The following is a 15474-nucleotide window of genomic DNA, read 5'->3' on the forward strand; positions in this document are numbered from 1 at the left end:
CTCTCTCTAACCCAGGGATCACTGGACAGTGATCAGGAGCAGGAACCCAGGCTGATTTCCCCTCTCTCTCTCTAACCCAGGGATCACTGGACAGTGATCAGGAGCAGGAACCCTGGCTGATTTCCCCTCTCTCTCTAACCCAGGGATCACTGGACAGAGATCAGGAGCAGGAACCCTGGCTGATTTCCCCTCTCTCTCTAACCCAGTGATCACTGGACAGTGATCAGGAGCAGGAACCCTGGCTGATTTCCCCTCTCTCTCTAACCCAGGGATCACTGGACAGTGATCAGGAGCAGGAACCCTGGCTGATTTCCCCTCTCTCTCTCTAACCCAGGGATCACTGGACAGTGATCAGGAGCAGGAACCCTGGCTGATTTCCCCTCTCTCTCTCTAACCCAGGGATCACTGGACAGTGATCAGGAGCAGGAACCCTGGCTGATTTCCCCCCTCTCTCTCTAACCCAGGGATCACTGGACAGTGATCAGGAGCAGGAACCCTGGCTGATTTCCTCTCTCTCTCTAACCCAGGGATCACTGGACAGTGATCAGGAGCAGGAACCCTGGCTGATTTCCTCTCTCTCTCTCTAACCCAGGGATCACTGGACAGTGATCAGGAGCAGGAACCCTGGCTGATTTCCCCTCTCTCTCTAACCCAGGGATCACTGGACAGTGATCAGGAGCAGGAACCCTGGCTGATTTCCCCTCTCTCTCTCTCTAACCCAGGGATCACTGGACAGTGATCAGGAGCAGGTACCCTGGCTGATTTCCCCTCTCTCTCTCTAACCCAGGGATCACTGGACAGTGATCAGGAGCAGGAACCCTGGCTGATTTCCCCTCTCTCTCTCTCTAACCCAGGGATCACTGGACAGTGATCAGGAGCAGGAACCCTGGCTGATTTCCCCTCTCTCTCTAACCCAGGGATCACTGGACAGTGATCAGGAGCAGGAACCCTGGCTGATTTCCCCCCTCTCTCTCTCTCTAATCCAGGGACCGTGGGATAGTATTAAGAACGGATTAGTGTCACATCCTCCTCCAGATCCCAGCTCACCTCTGTCTCTCAAAGCCCTTCTCCGTCTCCCTCACGAGCGAGCGCTGTCCCTGTTACCCTCGGCAGTGTCACCTCACGGATTCCGAGGGATCGGTGGTTTGTGCATCGGTTCCCAATCTGAAACGGGATGGCCCACACCCTCGCTTGTCCACAGCCTGGTCACTGCTGAGCTCGGATCGTACTCTGGCACCTCACCCGTATCGAGTCACCAAGTCCCCTCCCTAATCATCGCTGAGAATGGAACTCCACCCAGCGTTTACAAATCACAGCTGTCAACCCAACTTGTCTCCTCGTTTTAACCTTTCCCTACCTCTCGTTCCCTCCAAATCGCCCGGCGTTCCTGCTCCTGGTCACTGTCCACTGATCCCTGGGTTAGAGAGAGAGGGGAAATCAGCCAGGGTTCCTGCTCCTGATCACTGTCCAGTGATCCCTGGGTTAGAGAGAGAGAGGGGAAATCAGCCAGGGTTCCTGCTCCTGATCACTGTCCAGTGATCCCTGGGTTAGAGAGAGAGAGGGGAAATCAGCCAGGGTTCCTTCTCCTGATCACTGTCCAGTGATCCCTGGGGTAGAGAGAGAGGGGGGAAATCAGCCAGGGTTCCTGCTCCTGACCAGTGATTCCTGGGTTAGAGAGAGAGGGGAAATCAGCCAGGGTTCCTGTTCCTGATCACTGTCCAGTGATCCCTGGGTTAGAGAGAGAGGGGAAATCAGCCAGGGTTCCTGCTCCTGATCACTGTCCAGTGATCCCTGGGTTAGAGAGAGACGGGAAATCAGCCAGGGTTCCTGCTCCTGATCACTGTCCAGTGATCCCTGGGTTAGAGAGAGAGAGAGGAAATCAGCCAGGATTCCTGCTCCTGATCACTGTCCAGTGATCCCTGGGTTAGAGAGAGAGAGAGGGGAAATCAGCCAGGGTTCCTGCTCCTGATCCCTGTCCAGTGATCCCTGGGTTAGAGAGAGAGGGGAAATCAGCCAGGGTTCCTGCTCCTGATCACTGTCCAGTGATCCCTGGGTTAGAGAGAGAGGGGAAATCAGCCAGTGTTCCTGCTCCTGATCACTGTCCAGTGATCCCTAGGTTAGAGAGAGAGAGGGGAAATCAGCCAGGGTTCCTGCTCCTAATCACTGTCCAGTGATCCCTGGGTTAGAGAGAGAGGGGAAATCAGCCAGGGTTCCTGCTCCTGATCACTGTCCAGTGATCCCTGGGTTAGAGAGAGAGGGGAAATCAGCCAGGGTTCCTGCTCCTGATCACTGTCCAGTGATCCCTGGGTTAGAGAGAGAGAGGGGGGAAATCAGCCAGGGTTCCTGCTCCTGATCTCTGTCCAGTGATCGCTGGGTTAGAGAGAGAGGGGAAATCAGCCAGGGTTCCTGCTCCTGATCAATGTCCAGTGATCCCTGGGTTAGAGAGAGAGAGGGGAAATCAGCCAGGGTTCCTGCTCCTGATCACTGCCCAGTGAGCCCTGGGATAGAGAGACAGCGGAAATCAGCCAGGGTTCCTGCTCCTGATCACTGTCCAGTGATCCCTGGGTTAGAGAGAGAGAGGGGAAATCAGCCAGGGTTCCTGCTCCTGATCACGGTCCAGTGATCCCTGGGTTAGAGAGAGAGAGGGGAAATCAGCCAGGGTTCCTGCTCCTGATCACTGTCCAGTGATCCCTGGGTTGGAGAGAGAGAGAGGGGAAATCAGCCAGGGTTCCTGCTCCTGATCACTGTCCAGTGATCCCTGGGTTAGAGAGAGACGGGAAATCAGCCAGGGTTCCTGCTCCTGATCACTGTCCAGTGATCCCTGGGTTAGAGAGAGAGAGACGAAATCAGCCAGGGTTCCTGCTCCTGATCACTGTCCAGTGATCCCTGGGTTGGAGAGAGAGAGAGGGGAAATCAGCCAGGGTTCCTGCTCCTGATCACTGTCCAGTGATCCCTGGGTTAGAGAGAGACGGGAAATCAGCCAGGGTTCCTGCTCCTGATCACTGTCCAGTGATCCCTGGGTTAGAGAGAGAGAGGGGAAATCAGCCAGGGTTCCTGCTCCTGATCACTGTCCAGTGATCCCTGGGTTAGAGAGAGGGGGGAAATCAGCCAGGGTTCCTGCTCCTGATCACTGTCCAGTGATCCCTGGGTTAGAGATAGAGAGAGGGGAAATCAGCCAGGGTTCCTGCTCCTGATCACTGTCCAGTGATCCCTGGGTTAGAGAGAGAGAGGGGAAATCAGCCAGGGTTCCTTCTCCTGATCACTGTCCAGTGATCCCTGGGGTAGAGAGAGAGGGGGGAAATCAGCCAGGGTTCCTGCTCCTGACCAGTGATTCCTGGGTTAGAGAGAGAGGGGAAATCAGCCAGGGTTCCTGTTCCTGATCACTGTCCAGTGATCCCTGGGTTAGAGAGAGAGGGGAAATCAGCCAGGGTTCCTGCTCCTGATCACTGTCCAGTGATCCCTGGGTTAGAGAGAGACGGGAAATCAGCCAGGGTTCCTGCTCCTGATCACTGTCCAGTGATCCCTGGGTTAGAGAGAGAGAGAGGAAATCAGCCAGGGTTCCTGCTCCTGATCACTTTCCAGTGATCCCTGGGTTAGAGAGAGAGAGAGGAAATCAGCCAGGGTTCCTGCTCCTGATCACTTTCCAGTGATCCCTGGGTTAGAGAGAGAGGGGAAATCAGCCAGGGTTCCTGTTCCTGATCACTGTCCAGTGATCCCTGGGTTAGAGAGAGAGAGAGGAAATCAGCCAGGGTTCCTGCTCCTGATCACTGTCCAGTGATCCCTGGGTTAGAGAGAGAGGGGAAATCAGCCAGGGTTCCTGCTCCTGATCACTGTCCAGTGATCCCTGGGTTAGAGAGAGAGGGGGGAAATCAGCCAGGGTTCCTGCTCCTGATCACTGTCCAGTGATCCCTGGGTTAGAGAGAGAGGGGATATCAGCCAGGGTTCCTGCTCCTGATCACTGTCCAGTGATCCCTGGGTTAGAGAGACGGGAAATCAGCCAGGGTTCCTGCTCCTGATCACTGTCCAGTGATCCCTGGGTTAGAGAGAGAGATAGAGGGGAAATCAGCCAGGGTCCCTGATCGCTGTGTGTAACTGAGTGATAAAGAACAAAGAAATGTACAGCACAGGAACAGGCCCTTCGGCCCTCCAAGCCCGTGCCGACCATGGTGCCCGACTAAACTACAATCTTCTACACTTCCTGGGTCCGTATCCCTCCATTCCCATATTTGTCAAGATGCCCCTTAAATGTCCCTATCGTCCCTGCTTCCACCACCTCCTCCGGCAGCGAGTTCCAGGCACCCACTACCCTCTGTGTAAAAAACTTGCCTCGTACATCTACTCTAAACCTTGCCCCTGGGTTAACCCAGGGATCACTGGACAGTGATCAGGAGCAGGAACCCTGGCTGATTTCCCCTCTCTCTCTCTAACTCAGGGATCACTGGACAGTGATCAGGAGCAGGAACCCTGGCTGATTTCCCCTCTCTCTCTAACCCAGGGATCACTGGACAGTGATCAGGAGCAGGAACCCTGGCTGATTTCCCCCCTCTCTCTCTAACCCAGGGATCACTGGACAGTGATCAGGATCAGGAACCCTGGCTGATTTCCTCTCTCTCTCTAACCCAGGGATCACTGGACAGTGATCAGGAGCAGGAACCCTGGCTGATTTCCCCTCTCTCTCTAACCCAGGGATCACTGGACAGTGATCAGGAGCAGGAACCCTGGCTGATTTCCCCTCTCTCTCTAACCCAGGGATCACTGGACAGTGATCAGGAGCAGGAATCCTGGCTGATTTCCCCTCTCTCTCTCTAACCCAGGGATCACTGGACAGTGATCAGGAGCAGGAACCCTGGCTGATTTCCTCTCTCTCTCTAACCCAGGGATCACGGGACAGTGATCAGGAGCAGGAACCCTGGCTGATTTCCCCTCTCTCTCTCTAACCCAGGGATCACTGGACAGTGATCAGGAGCAGGAACCCTGGCTGATTGCCCCTCTCTCTCTCTAACCCAGGGATCACTGGACAGTGATCAGGAGCAGGAACCCTGGCTGATTTCCCCCCTCTCTCTCTCTAACCCAGGGATCACTGGACAGTGATCAGGAGCAGGAACCCTGGCTGATTTCTCCTCTCTCTCTCTAACCCAGGGATCACTGGACAGTGATCAGGAGCAGGAACCCTGGCTGATTTCCCCTCTCTCTCTAACCCAGGGATCACTGGACACCCAACACCTCGTCTTTTTGGATCACAATGTGACGCAGGCTATCTACACCCCCTTCTCCAGACTCAACATCTACCAATTCCTTCTCTTTGGTGAATACTGATGCAAGTATTCATTTAGTACCTCGCCCATTTCCTCTGGCTCCACACAGATTCCCTCCCCTGTCCTTCAGTGGGCCAACCCTTCCCCTGGCTACCCTCTTGCTTTTTATGTACGTGTAAAAATCTGTGGGGTTTTCCTTAACCCTATTTGCCAATGACTTTCCATTTCAAAGAGACCGGGACTGTGCACGGTGCTCCGAGTGTGGGTCTAACCGAGGGATACGGAGACCGGGACTGTGCATGGTGCTCCGAGTGTGTGTCTAACCGAGGGATACGGAGACCGGGACTGTGCACGGTGCTCCGAGTGTGGGTCTAACCGAGGGATACGGAGACCGGGACTGTGCACGGTGCTCCGAGTGTGGGTCTAACCGAGGGATACGGAGACCAGGACTGTGCACGGTGCTCCGAGTGTGGGTCTGACCGCGGGACACGGAAACCGGGACGGAGGAAAGCGCACGAACCCCACCTGAGAGGACAACGTAAAGCCACCGAGCTCTTCGACTGGGTGTGGCCTCGCTCTCAACGGTTGCCGAATAGAGAACACAAAACACCGGGGGGGTCAAAGAAGAAATAATTCTTTATTCGGTTGCCTCTGTGAGGAGCCACTCTTTTCCCCCCCACACCTCCCCCTCAGAACTCCAGCAGCTCAGTCCTCCTCCTCGTCGTCAGCAGCAGCTCCTCCGCCCAGAGCCTTTTTGGCGTTCTTGCGCTTGACTCGTCCGGGACGGCCACCCCCGTACGGCGACCTGAGCGAGAAGTCAATGTGCTTCTGGGAGTCCAGACGCACGATGTAGGACGGGATGTTGACCACTTGCTTCCGGACCCTGGATTGGAGGGGGGGGGGGGGGGAAAGAGAGACAGGGGAGGGAGGGAGAGGGGACAGAGAGGGGTGAATCTCCGCGTACACAAACAGATGGTGCAGCCCCCCCCCCACAGCTGGCGCAGGGTAGGAGTAACCACAGGCTGATAGCACAATCCCACGCCACGCAGGACAAACCCACGTCTCCCACGCCCAGCAGGTGAAGCCTCGGACATTACCTCTTTGTCCACAGAATCGGCCGTCACACCGACCGGCAAGCGGAGAGCTCTCTCCCTCGTTCTCTCTCTCTCCGTCTGCGAGGCAAGGTATACAGACACTGCATTGACCTTGCTGAACACAACCCCTCCCAGAGTCGTATCGACCCCCCCCAGTGTCCCCACAGGCCTCATGTTCTGTGCACAAAAACAAAAAGGGGATCTTGTTTAACAGGAGTCTCCTCTGTATCTAACCCTGTGCTGTACCTGTCCTGGGAGTGTTTGATGGGGACAGTGTAGAGGGAGCTTTACTCTGTATCTAACCCCGTGCTGTACCTGTCCTGGGAGTGTTTGATGGGGACAGTGTAGAGGGAGCTTTACTCTGTATCTAACCCCGTGCTGTACCTGTCCTGGGAGTGTTTGATGGGGGACAGTGTAGAGGGAGGTTTACTCTGTATCTAACCCTGTGCTGTACCTGTCCTGGGAGTGTTTGATGGGGACTGTGTAGAGGGAGCTTTACTCTGTATCTAACCCCGTGCTGTACCTGTCCTGGGAGTGTTTGATGGGGACAGTGTAGAGGGAGCTTTACTCTGTCTCTAACCCCGTGCTGTACCTGCCCTGGGGGTGTTTGATGGGGACAGTGTAGAGGGAGCTTTACTCTGTATCTAACCCCGTGCTGTACCTGCCCTGGGGGTGTTTGATGGGGACAGTGTAGAGGGAGCTTTACTCTGTATCTAACCCCGTGCTGTACCTGTCCTGGGAGTGTTTGATGGGGACAGTGTAGAGGAAGCTTTACTCTGTTGCTAACCCCGGCCTGTACCTGTCCTGGGAGTGTTTGATGGGGACAGTGTAGAGGGAGCTTTACTCTGTACCTAACCCCGTGCTGTCCCTGGCAGTGTCTGAGTTCCCAGTGAGCGGGGGCATACCCCTACCTGATGTGCCTCTGCCGGATGAGGACCCGGGCATGGTGAATCGACTTGGCGAGTCCCAGTTTGAAGACTTGAGTCTGAAGACGTCTCTCGAGGAAATCTTCGATCTTCAAGCCCAGGATGTAATCCAGCTTCATCTTAGTCTCGTCGAGGACTCCGATGCGCACCAGACGTCGTAGCAGAGCGTTCCCTGCCGGGGACACCGAGCGGGGGAGCCGTTAGCACACACACAGGGGAGGCAGAGATCGATGGGGAACGTCGCCTGCGGCTCAGACAAGTCTCAGATTAAGAACAGTCAACACGAGTATCTGACAGGGATAACTAATCATCATCGACTTGGCAAAGAGCAGGGGGGACACAATGAGGGACTCGTTCCCGCGGGGAGGCGCAATGAGGGACTCGTTCCCGCGGGGAGTTGGGGATGCAATGAGGGACTCGCTCCCGCGGGGAGACGCAATGAGGGACTCGCTCCCGTGGGGAGCGGGGGGAACCAAAGAGGGACTCGCTCCCGCGGGGAGTGGGGGACACAATGAGGGACTCGCTCCCGCAGGGAGCACGCAATGAGGGACTCGCTCCCACGGGGAGCGGCGCAATGAGGGACTCGTTCCCAGGGGGAGGGGGGGGAGAATGTGGGACTCGCTCCCGCGGGGAGTGGGGGATACAATGAGGGACTCGCTCCCGCGGGGAGTGGGGGATACAATGAGGGACTCGCTCCCGCGGGGAGTGGGGGAGAATGTGGGACTCGCTCCCGCGGGGAGTGGGGGCGCAATGAGGGACTCGTTCCCACGGGGAGTATGTGGGACTCGCTCACCTTCAAAGAGACGTTTTGGATCCTTCTCGTCCAGGGTCAGCAACTCTCGGGCAGCTTTACGGATCTTGGCCAAAGTGAACTTCACTCTCCACACCTCACGCTTATTCCGGAGACCGTACTCACCTAGAGAGAGAGAGAGAGGTGAGAGCGCGAGCGGGGAAACGAGAGAGAGGTGAGAGCGCGAGCGGGGAAACGAGAGAGAGGTGAGAGCGCGAGCGGGGAAACGAGAGAGAGGTGAGAGCGCGAGCGGGGAAACGAGAGAGAGGTGAGAGCGCGAGCGGGGAAACGAGAGAGAGGTGAGAGCGCGAGCGGGGAAACGAGAGAGAGGTGAGAGCGCGAGCGGGGAAACGAGAGAGAGGTGAGAGCGCGAGCGGGGAAACGAGAGAGAGGTGAGAGCGCGAGCGGGGAAACGAGAGAGAGGTGAGAGCGCGAGCGGGGAAACGAGAGAGAGGTGAGAGCGCGAGCGGGGAAACGAGAGAGAGAGCGCGAGCGGGGAAACGAGAGCGAGAGCGCGAGCGGGGAAACGAGAGCGAGAGCGCGAGCGGGGAAACGAGAGCGAGAGCGCGAGCGGGGAAACGAGAGCGAGAGCGCGAGCGGGGAAACGAGAGCGAGAGCGCGAGCGGGGAAACGAGAGCGAGAGCGCGAGCGGGGAAACGAGAGCGAGAGCGCGAGCGGGGAAACGAGAGCGAGAGCGCGAGCGGGGAAACGAGAGCGAGAGCGCGAGCGGGGAAACGAGAGCGAGAGCGCGAGCGGGGAAACGAGAGCGAGAGCGCGAGCGGGGAAACGAGAGCGAGAGCGCGAGCGGGGAAACGAGAGCGAGAGCGCGAGCGGGGAAACGAGAGCGAGAGCGCGAGCGGGGAAACGAGAGCGAGAGCGCGAGCGGGGAAACGAGAGCGAGAGCGCGAGCGGGGAAACGAGAGCGAGAGCGCGAGCGGGGAAACGAGAGCGAGAGCGCGAGCGGGGAAACGAGAGCGAGAGCGCGAGCGGGGAAACGAGAGCGAGAGCGCGAGCGGGGAAACGAGAGCGAGAGCGCGAGCGGGGAAACGAGAGCGAGAGCGCGAGCGGGGAAACGAGAGCGAGAGCGCGAGCGGGGAAACGAGAGCGAGAGCGCGAGCGGGGAAACGAGAGCGAGAGCGCGAGCGGGGAAACGAGAGCGAGAGCGCGAGCGGGGAAACGAGAGCGAGAGCGCGAGCGGGGAAACGAGAGCGAGAGCGCGAGCGGGGAAACGAGAGCGAGAGCGCGAGCGGGGAAACGAGAGCGAGAGCGCGAGCGGGGAAACGAGAGCGAGAGCGAGAGCGGGGAAACGAGAGCGAGAGCGCGAGCGGGGAAACGAGAGCGAGAGCGCGAGCGGGGAAACGAGAGCGCGAGCGGGGAAACGAGAGCGCGAGCGGGGAAACGAGAGCGCGAGCGGGGAAACGAGAGCGCGAGCGGGGAAACGAGAGCGCGAGCGGGGAAACGAGAGCGCGAGCGGGGAAACGAGAGCGCGAGCGGGGAAACGAGAGCGAGAGCGCGAGCGGGGAAACGAGAGCGAGAGCGCGAGCGGGGAAACGAGAGCGAGAGCGCGAGCGGGGAAACGAGAGCGAGAGCGCGAGCGGGGAAACGAGAGCGAGAGCGCGAGCGGGGAAACGAGAGCGAGAGCGCGAGCGGGGAAACGAGAGCGAGAGCGCGAGCGGGGAAACGAGAGCGAGAGCGCGAGCGGGGAAACGAGAGCGAGAGCGCGAGCGGGGAAACGAGAGCGAGAGCGCGAGCGGGGAAACGAGAGCGAGAGCGCGAGCGGGGAAACGAGAGCGAGAGCGCGAGCGGGGAAACGAGAGCGAGAGCGCGAGCGGGGAAACGAGAGCGAGAGCGCGAGCGGGGAAACGAGAGCGAGAGCGCGAGCGGGGAAACGAGAGCGAGAGCGCGAGCGGGGAAACGAGAGCGAGAGCGCGAGCGGGGAAACGAGAGCGAGAGCGCGAGCGGGGAAACGAGAGCGAGAGCGCGAGCGGGGAAACGAGAGCGAGAGCGCGAGCGGGGAAACGAGAGCGAGAGCGCGAGCGGGGAAACGAGAGCGAGAGCGCGAGCGGGGAAACGAGAGCGAGAGCGCGAGCGGGGAAACGAGAGCGAGAGCGCGAGCGGGGAAACGAGAGCGAGAGCGCGAGCGGGGAAACGAGAGCGAGAGCGCGAGCGGGGAAACGAGAGCGAGAGCGCGAGCGGGGAAACGAGAGCGAGAGCGCGAGCGGGGAAACGAGAGCGAGAGCGCGAGCGGGGAAACGAGAGCGAGAGCGCGAGCGGGGGAAACGAGAGCGAGAGCGCGAGCGGGGAAACGAGAGCGAGAGCGCGAGCGGGGAAACGAGAGCGAGAGCGCGAGCGGGGAAACGAGAGCGCGAGCGCGAGCGGGGAAACGAGAGCGCGAGCGCGAGCGGGGAAACGAGAGCGCGAGCGCGAGCGGGGAAACGAGAGCGCGAGCGCGAGCGGGGAAACGAGAGCGCGAGCGCGAGCGGGGAAACGAGAGCGCGAGCGCGAGCGGGGAAACGAGAGCGCGAGCGCGAGCGGGGAAACGAGAGCGCGAGCGCGAGCGGGGAAACGAGAGCGCGAGCGGGGGAAACGAGAGCGCGAGCGGGGGAAACGAGAGCGCGAGCGGGGAAACGAGAGCGCGAGCGGGGAAACGAGAGCGAGAGCGCGAGCGGGGAAACGAGAGCGAGAGCGCGAGCGGGGAAACGAGAGCGAGAGCGCGAGCGGGGAAACGAGAGCGAGAGCGCGAGAGGGGAAACGAGAGCGAGAGCGCGAGAGGGGAAACGAGAGCGAGAGCGCGAGAGGGGAAACGAGAGCGCGAGAGGGGAAACGAGAGCGAGAGCGCGAGCGGGGAAACGAGAGCGAGAGCGCGAGCGGGGAAACGAGAGCGAGAGCGCGAGCGGGGAAACGAGAGCGAGAGCGCGAGCGGGGAAACGAGAGCGAGAGCGCGAGCGGGGAAACGAGAGCGAGAGCGGGGAAACGAGAGCGAGAGCGCGAGCGGGGAAACGAGAGCGAGAGAGCGAGCGGGGAAACGAGAGCGAGAGAGCGAGCGGGGAAACGAGAGCGAGAGCGCGAGCGGGGAAACGAGAGCGAGAGCGCGAGCGGGGAAACGAGAGCGAGAGCGCGAGCGGGGAAACGAGAGCGAGAGCGGGGAAACGAGAGCGAGAGCGCGAGCGGGGAAACGAGAGCGAGAGCGCGAGCGGGGAAACGAGAGCGAGAGCGCGAGCGGGGAAACGAGAGCGAGAGCGCGAGCGGGGAAACGAGAGCGAGAGCGCGAGCGGGGAAACGAGAGCGAGAGCGCGAGCGGGGAAACGAGAGCGAGAGCGCGAGCGGGGAAACGAGAGCGCGAGCGGGGAAACGAGAGCGCGAGCGGGGAAACGAGAGCGCGAGCGGGGAAACGAGAGCGCGAGCGGGGAAACGAGAGCGCGAGCGGGGAAACGAGCGCGCGAGCGGGGAAACGAGAGCGCGAGCGGGGAAACGAGAGCGCGAGCGGGGAAACGAGAGCGCGAGCGGGGAAACGAGAGCGCGAGCGGGGAAACGAGAGCGCGAGCGGGGAAACGAGAGCGCGAGCGGGGAAACGAGAGCGCGAGCGGGGAAACGAGAGCGCGAGCGGGGAAACGAGAGCGCGAGCGGGGAAACGAGAGCGCGAGCGGGGAAACGAGAGCGCGAGCGGGGAAACGAGAGCGCGAGCGGGGAAACGAGAGCGCGAGCGGGGAAACGAGAGCGCGAGCGGGGAAACGAGAGCGCGAGCGGGGAAACGAGAGCGCGAGCGGGGAAACGAGAGCGCGAGCGGGGAAACGAGAGCGCGAGCGGGGGAAACGAGAGCGAGAGCGGGGAAACGAGAGCGAGAGCGGGGAAACGAGAGCGAGAGCGGGGAAACGAGAGCGAGAGCGGGGAAACGAGAGCGAGAGCGGGGAAACGAGAGAGCGAGAGCGGAAACGAGAGAGGGGAAACGAGAGAGCGAGAAAACGAGAGAGGGGAAACGAGAGAGCGAGAGCGGGGAAACGAGAGAGAGAGAGAGCAGGGGAACGAGAGAGAGAGAGAGAGAGAGAGCGAGAGAGCAGGGGAACGAGAGAGAGAGCAGGGGAACGAGAGAGAGTGAGAAACGAGAGCGAGCGCGAGCGGGGAAACGAGAGAGCGACCCTCAGATACTCACCGATCAGCTTGAGCTCCTGGTCCAGACGGGATTTCTCAAACGGGCGCCGGGGGGCCACGTAGGTCTTGCTGCAAACCCAGGACCTGGCAACCGGCATGATTGGTCAAGTCTGCAGAGAGCGGGGGGGAGGGGGCGACAAGACACGGGTCAGTCACTGGCTGGAGGAAGGACGACACCCCTCCCCCCCCACGCGAGCGTCAACCCCTCAGAGCAGCGGTAACTGCTGCCCACAAGGTGAACACTGCCCCTGTCAGACAGAGCAGCGGTCCCACAGGACGAGCACTGCCCCCCCACCCCCTCACACAGGGTGAACACTGCCCCAGGCAGACAGAGCAGCGGTCCCACAGGACCAACACTGCCCCCCACCCCCTCACACAGGGTGAACACTGCCCCTGTCAGACACAGCAGCGGTCCCACAGGACGAGCACTGCCCCCCCACCCCCTCACACAGGGTGAACACTGCCCCAGGCAGACAGAGCAGCGGTCCCACAGGACGAGCACTGCCCCCCCACCCCCTCACACAAGGTGAACACTGCCCCTGGCAGACACAGCAGCGGTCCCACAGGACGAGCACTGCCCCCCACCCCCTCACACGGGTGCGCATCCCTCTCCGCCCGCCCCACGCCGGGGGGGGGCCCCCCTCGGGACGTTTGTTCGAGAGCTCGGAGGCCGCCCAGCGAAGCTCGCTGGCCGGTACTATGACCTCGAATGGGTTTGATCTACGGCCCTGGGATCGGGCTGTGCGAAGGCCGAGCGCGCGGGGGGCAGAACACCCCCCGGACTCGGCGCCAGACACGGACGGACGGAAAACCGTGCGCACGTAGCCCCCAGGCCGCGGGTAAGGGCCCCCCTCCCTCCCAGTAAGATCCCAGAGTCCTGACAATCACCCGCACAGCAAGATCCCAGTCAGTCCCCCTCCCCCGCACAGCAAGATCCCAGAGACCTGACAATCCCCCTGCACAGCAAGATCCCAGAGTCAGTCCCCCTCCCCCCCAGCACAGCAAGATCCCAGTCAGTCCCCCTCCCCCGCACAGCAAGATCCCAGAGACCTGACAATCCCCCTGCACAGCAAGATCCCAGAGACAGTCCCCCCTCCCCCCCAGCACAGCAAGATCCCAGAGACAGTCCCCCCTCCCCCCCAGCACAGCAAGATCCCAGAGACAGTCCCCTCCCCCCCAGCACAGCAAGATCCCAGAGACAGTCCCCCCTCCCCCCCAGCACAGCAAGATCCCAGAGAGTCCCCCCCTCCCCCCCAGCACAGCAAGACCCCAGAGACCTGACAATCCCCCTGCACAGCAAGATCCCAGAGTCAGTCCCCCTCCCCCCCAGCACAGCAAGATCCCAGAGACAGTCCCCCCTCCCCCCCAGCACAGCAAGATCCCAGAGACAGTCCCCCCTCCCCCCCAGCACAGCAAGATCCCAGAGACAGTCCCCCCCTCCCCCCCAGCACAGCAAGATCCCAGAGACAGTCCCCCCTCCCCCCCAGCACAGCAAGATCCAAGAGACAGTCCCCCCTCCCCCCCAGCACAGCAAGATCCCAGAGACAGTCCCCCCTCCCCCCCAGCACAGCAAGATCCCAGTCAGTCCCCCTCCCCCGCACAGCAAGACCCCAGAGACCTGACAATCCCCCCGCACAGCAAGATCCCAGAGTCAGTCCCCCTCCCCCGCACAGCAAGATCCCAGACAGTCCCCCCTCCCACCCAGCACAGCAAGATCCCAGAGACAGTCCCCCCTCCCCCCAGCACAGCAAGATCCCAGAGACAGTCCCCCCTCCCCCCCCAGCACAGCAAGATACCAGACAGTCCCCCCTCCCCCCCAGCACGATCCCAGACAGTCCCCCCTCCCCCCCAGCACAGCAAGTTCCCAGAGACAGTCCCCCCTACCCCCCCAGCACAGCAAGATCCCAGAGACAGTCCCCCCTCCCCCCCAGGCACAGCAAGATCCCAGAGACAGTCCCCCCTCCCCCCAGCACAGCAAGATCCCAGAGACAGTCCCCCCTCCCCCAGCACAGCAAGATCCCAGAGACAGTCCCCCCTCCCCCCAGCACAGCAAGATCCCAGAGACAGTCCCCCCTCCCCCCAGGCACAGCAAGATCCCAGAGACAGTCCCCCCTCCCCCCCTATCACAGCAAGATCCCAGAGACAGTCCCCCCTCCCCCCAGCACAGCAAGATCCCAGAGACAGTCCCCCCTCCCCCCCCAGCACAGCAAGATCCCAGAGACAGTCCCCCCCTCCCCCCCAGCACAGCAAGATCCCAGAGACAGTCCCCCCTCCCCCCCAGCACAGCAAGATCCCAGAGACAGTCCCCCCTCCCCCAGCACAGCAAGATCCCAGACAGTCCCCCCCTCCCCCCCAGCACAGCAAGATCCCAGAGACAGTCCCCCCTCCCCCCCAGCACAGCAAGATCCCAGACAGCCCCCCCTCCCCCCCAGCACAGCAAGATCCCAGAGACAGCCCCCCCTCCCCCCCAGCACAGCAAGATCCCAGAGACAGCCCCCCCTCCCCCCCAGCACAGCAAGATCCCAGAGACAGTCCCCCCTCCCCCCCAGCACAGCAAGATCCCAGAGACAGTCCCCCCTCCCCCCCAGCACAGCAAGATCCCAGACAGCCCCCCCTTCCCCAGTCCCATCCGCACCTCAGCCGTGCGCTTCCCAAAGAGACCGAACTTCCGGCCGCGCCGCTTTATATAGGGCGCCCGGCCCCGCCCCTTCCGGTCGCTCACTGCGGCCACGCCCCCCGCGACGTCACAGACCCCGCCCTCCCGCACTCTCCCTGCCGCTGCCACCCACGCTCGCCTGTCCCGCCCTCCTCCGTGACGTCACCGACCCCGCCCACCGCCTCTTTCCTGCCCCGCCCCCGACGACGTCACCCACCCCTCCTTTCCTCTCCTCTCTTCCCCCACCAATCGACGTCGTCGGCCCCGCCCACCCCTCACTCCAGCCCCGCCCCCCGTACGTCACAGACCCCGCCCACCCCTCTCTCTTTCCCCGCCCCTTCCCCAACGTCACAGACCCCTCTATCTTTCACCGCACCCGTCGACGTCACGACCCCGCCCATGCCTCTCTCCAGCCCCGCCCCCTTGACGTCACCGACCCCGCCTCCCACCCCCACTCTCCTCCTCTCCCCGCCGTCTTTATTTTATTTATATCTCTCGGCCTTAGGAAAAAAAAAACCCCGTTCTCCATTCTCTCCTCCCCCGCCCTCGCTTTCTTTTCTTTTAATGTAAAAAATAAAATTACGGTTGGCGCGTCACTTCCGGC

At 61.4% G+C, this 15474-nt stretch overlaps 1 protein-coding gene and 1 non-coding gene across 2 annotated transcripts; both read right to left on the reverse strand.

The window, feature by feature from the left end:
* Positions 1 to 5873: 5873 nt before the first annotated feature.
* On the reverse strand, positions 5874 to 14888 carry rps9 (ribosomal protein S9). Its single transcript, XM_072489200.1, has 5 exons — positions 14850 to 14888; positions 12216 to 12324; positions 8069 to 8191; positions 7261 to 7447; positions 5874 to 6138 (listed from the first exon to the last, which is right to left on the reverse strand). Exons 2-5 carry the CDS (start codon positions 12310 to 12312, stop codon positions 5961 to 5963), a joined length of 585 nt encoding a protein of 194 aa, XP_072345301.1. The 5' UTR covers positions 12313 to 12324; positions 14850 to 14888; the 3' UTR covers positions 5874 to 5960.
* On the reverse strand, positions 7531 to 7597 carry LOC140399815 (small nucleolar RNA R38). The gene has a single exon (XR_011937889.1). It is a non-coding gene; the product is annotated as a small nucleolar RNA R38 (small nucleolar RNA).
* Positions 14889 to 15474: the final 586 nt, after the last annotated feature.

Source organism: Scyliorhinus torazame, chromosome 23, assembly GCF_047496885.1.
Source record: "Scyliorhinus torazame isolate Kashiwa2021f chromosome 23, sScyTor2.1, whole genome shotgun sequence".
NCBI lineage: Eukaryota > Metazoa > Chordata > Chondrichthyes > Carcharhiniformes > Scyliorhinidae > Scyliorhinus > Scyliorhinus torazame.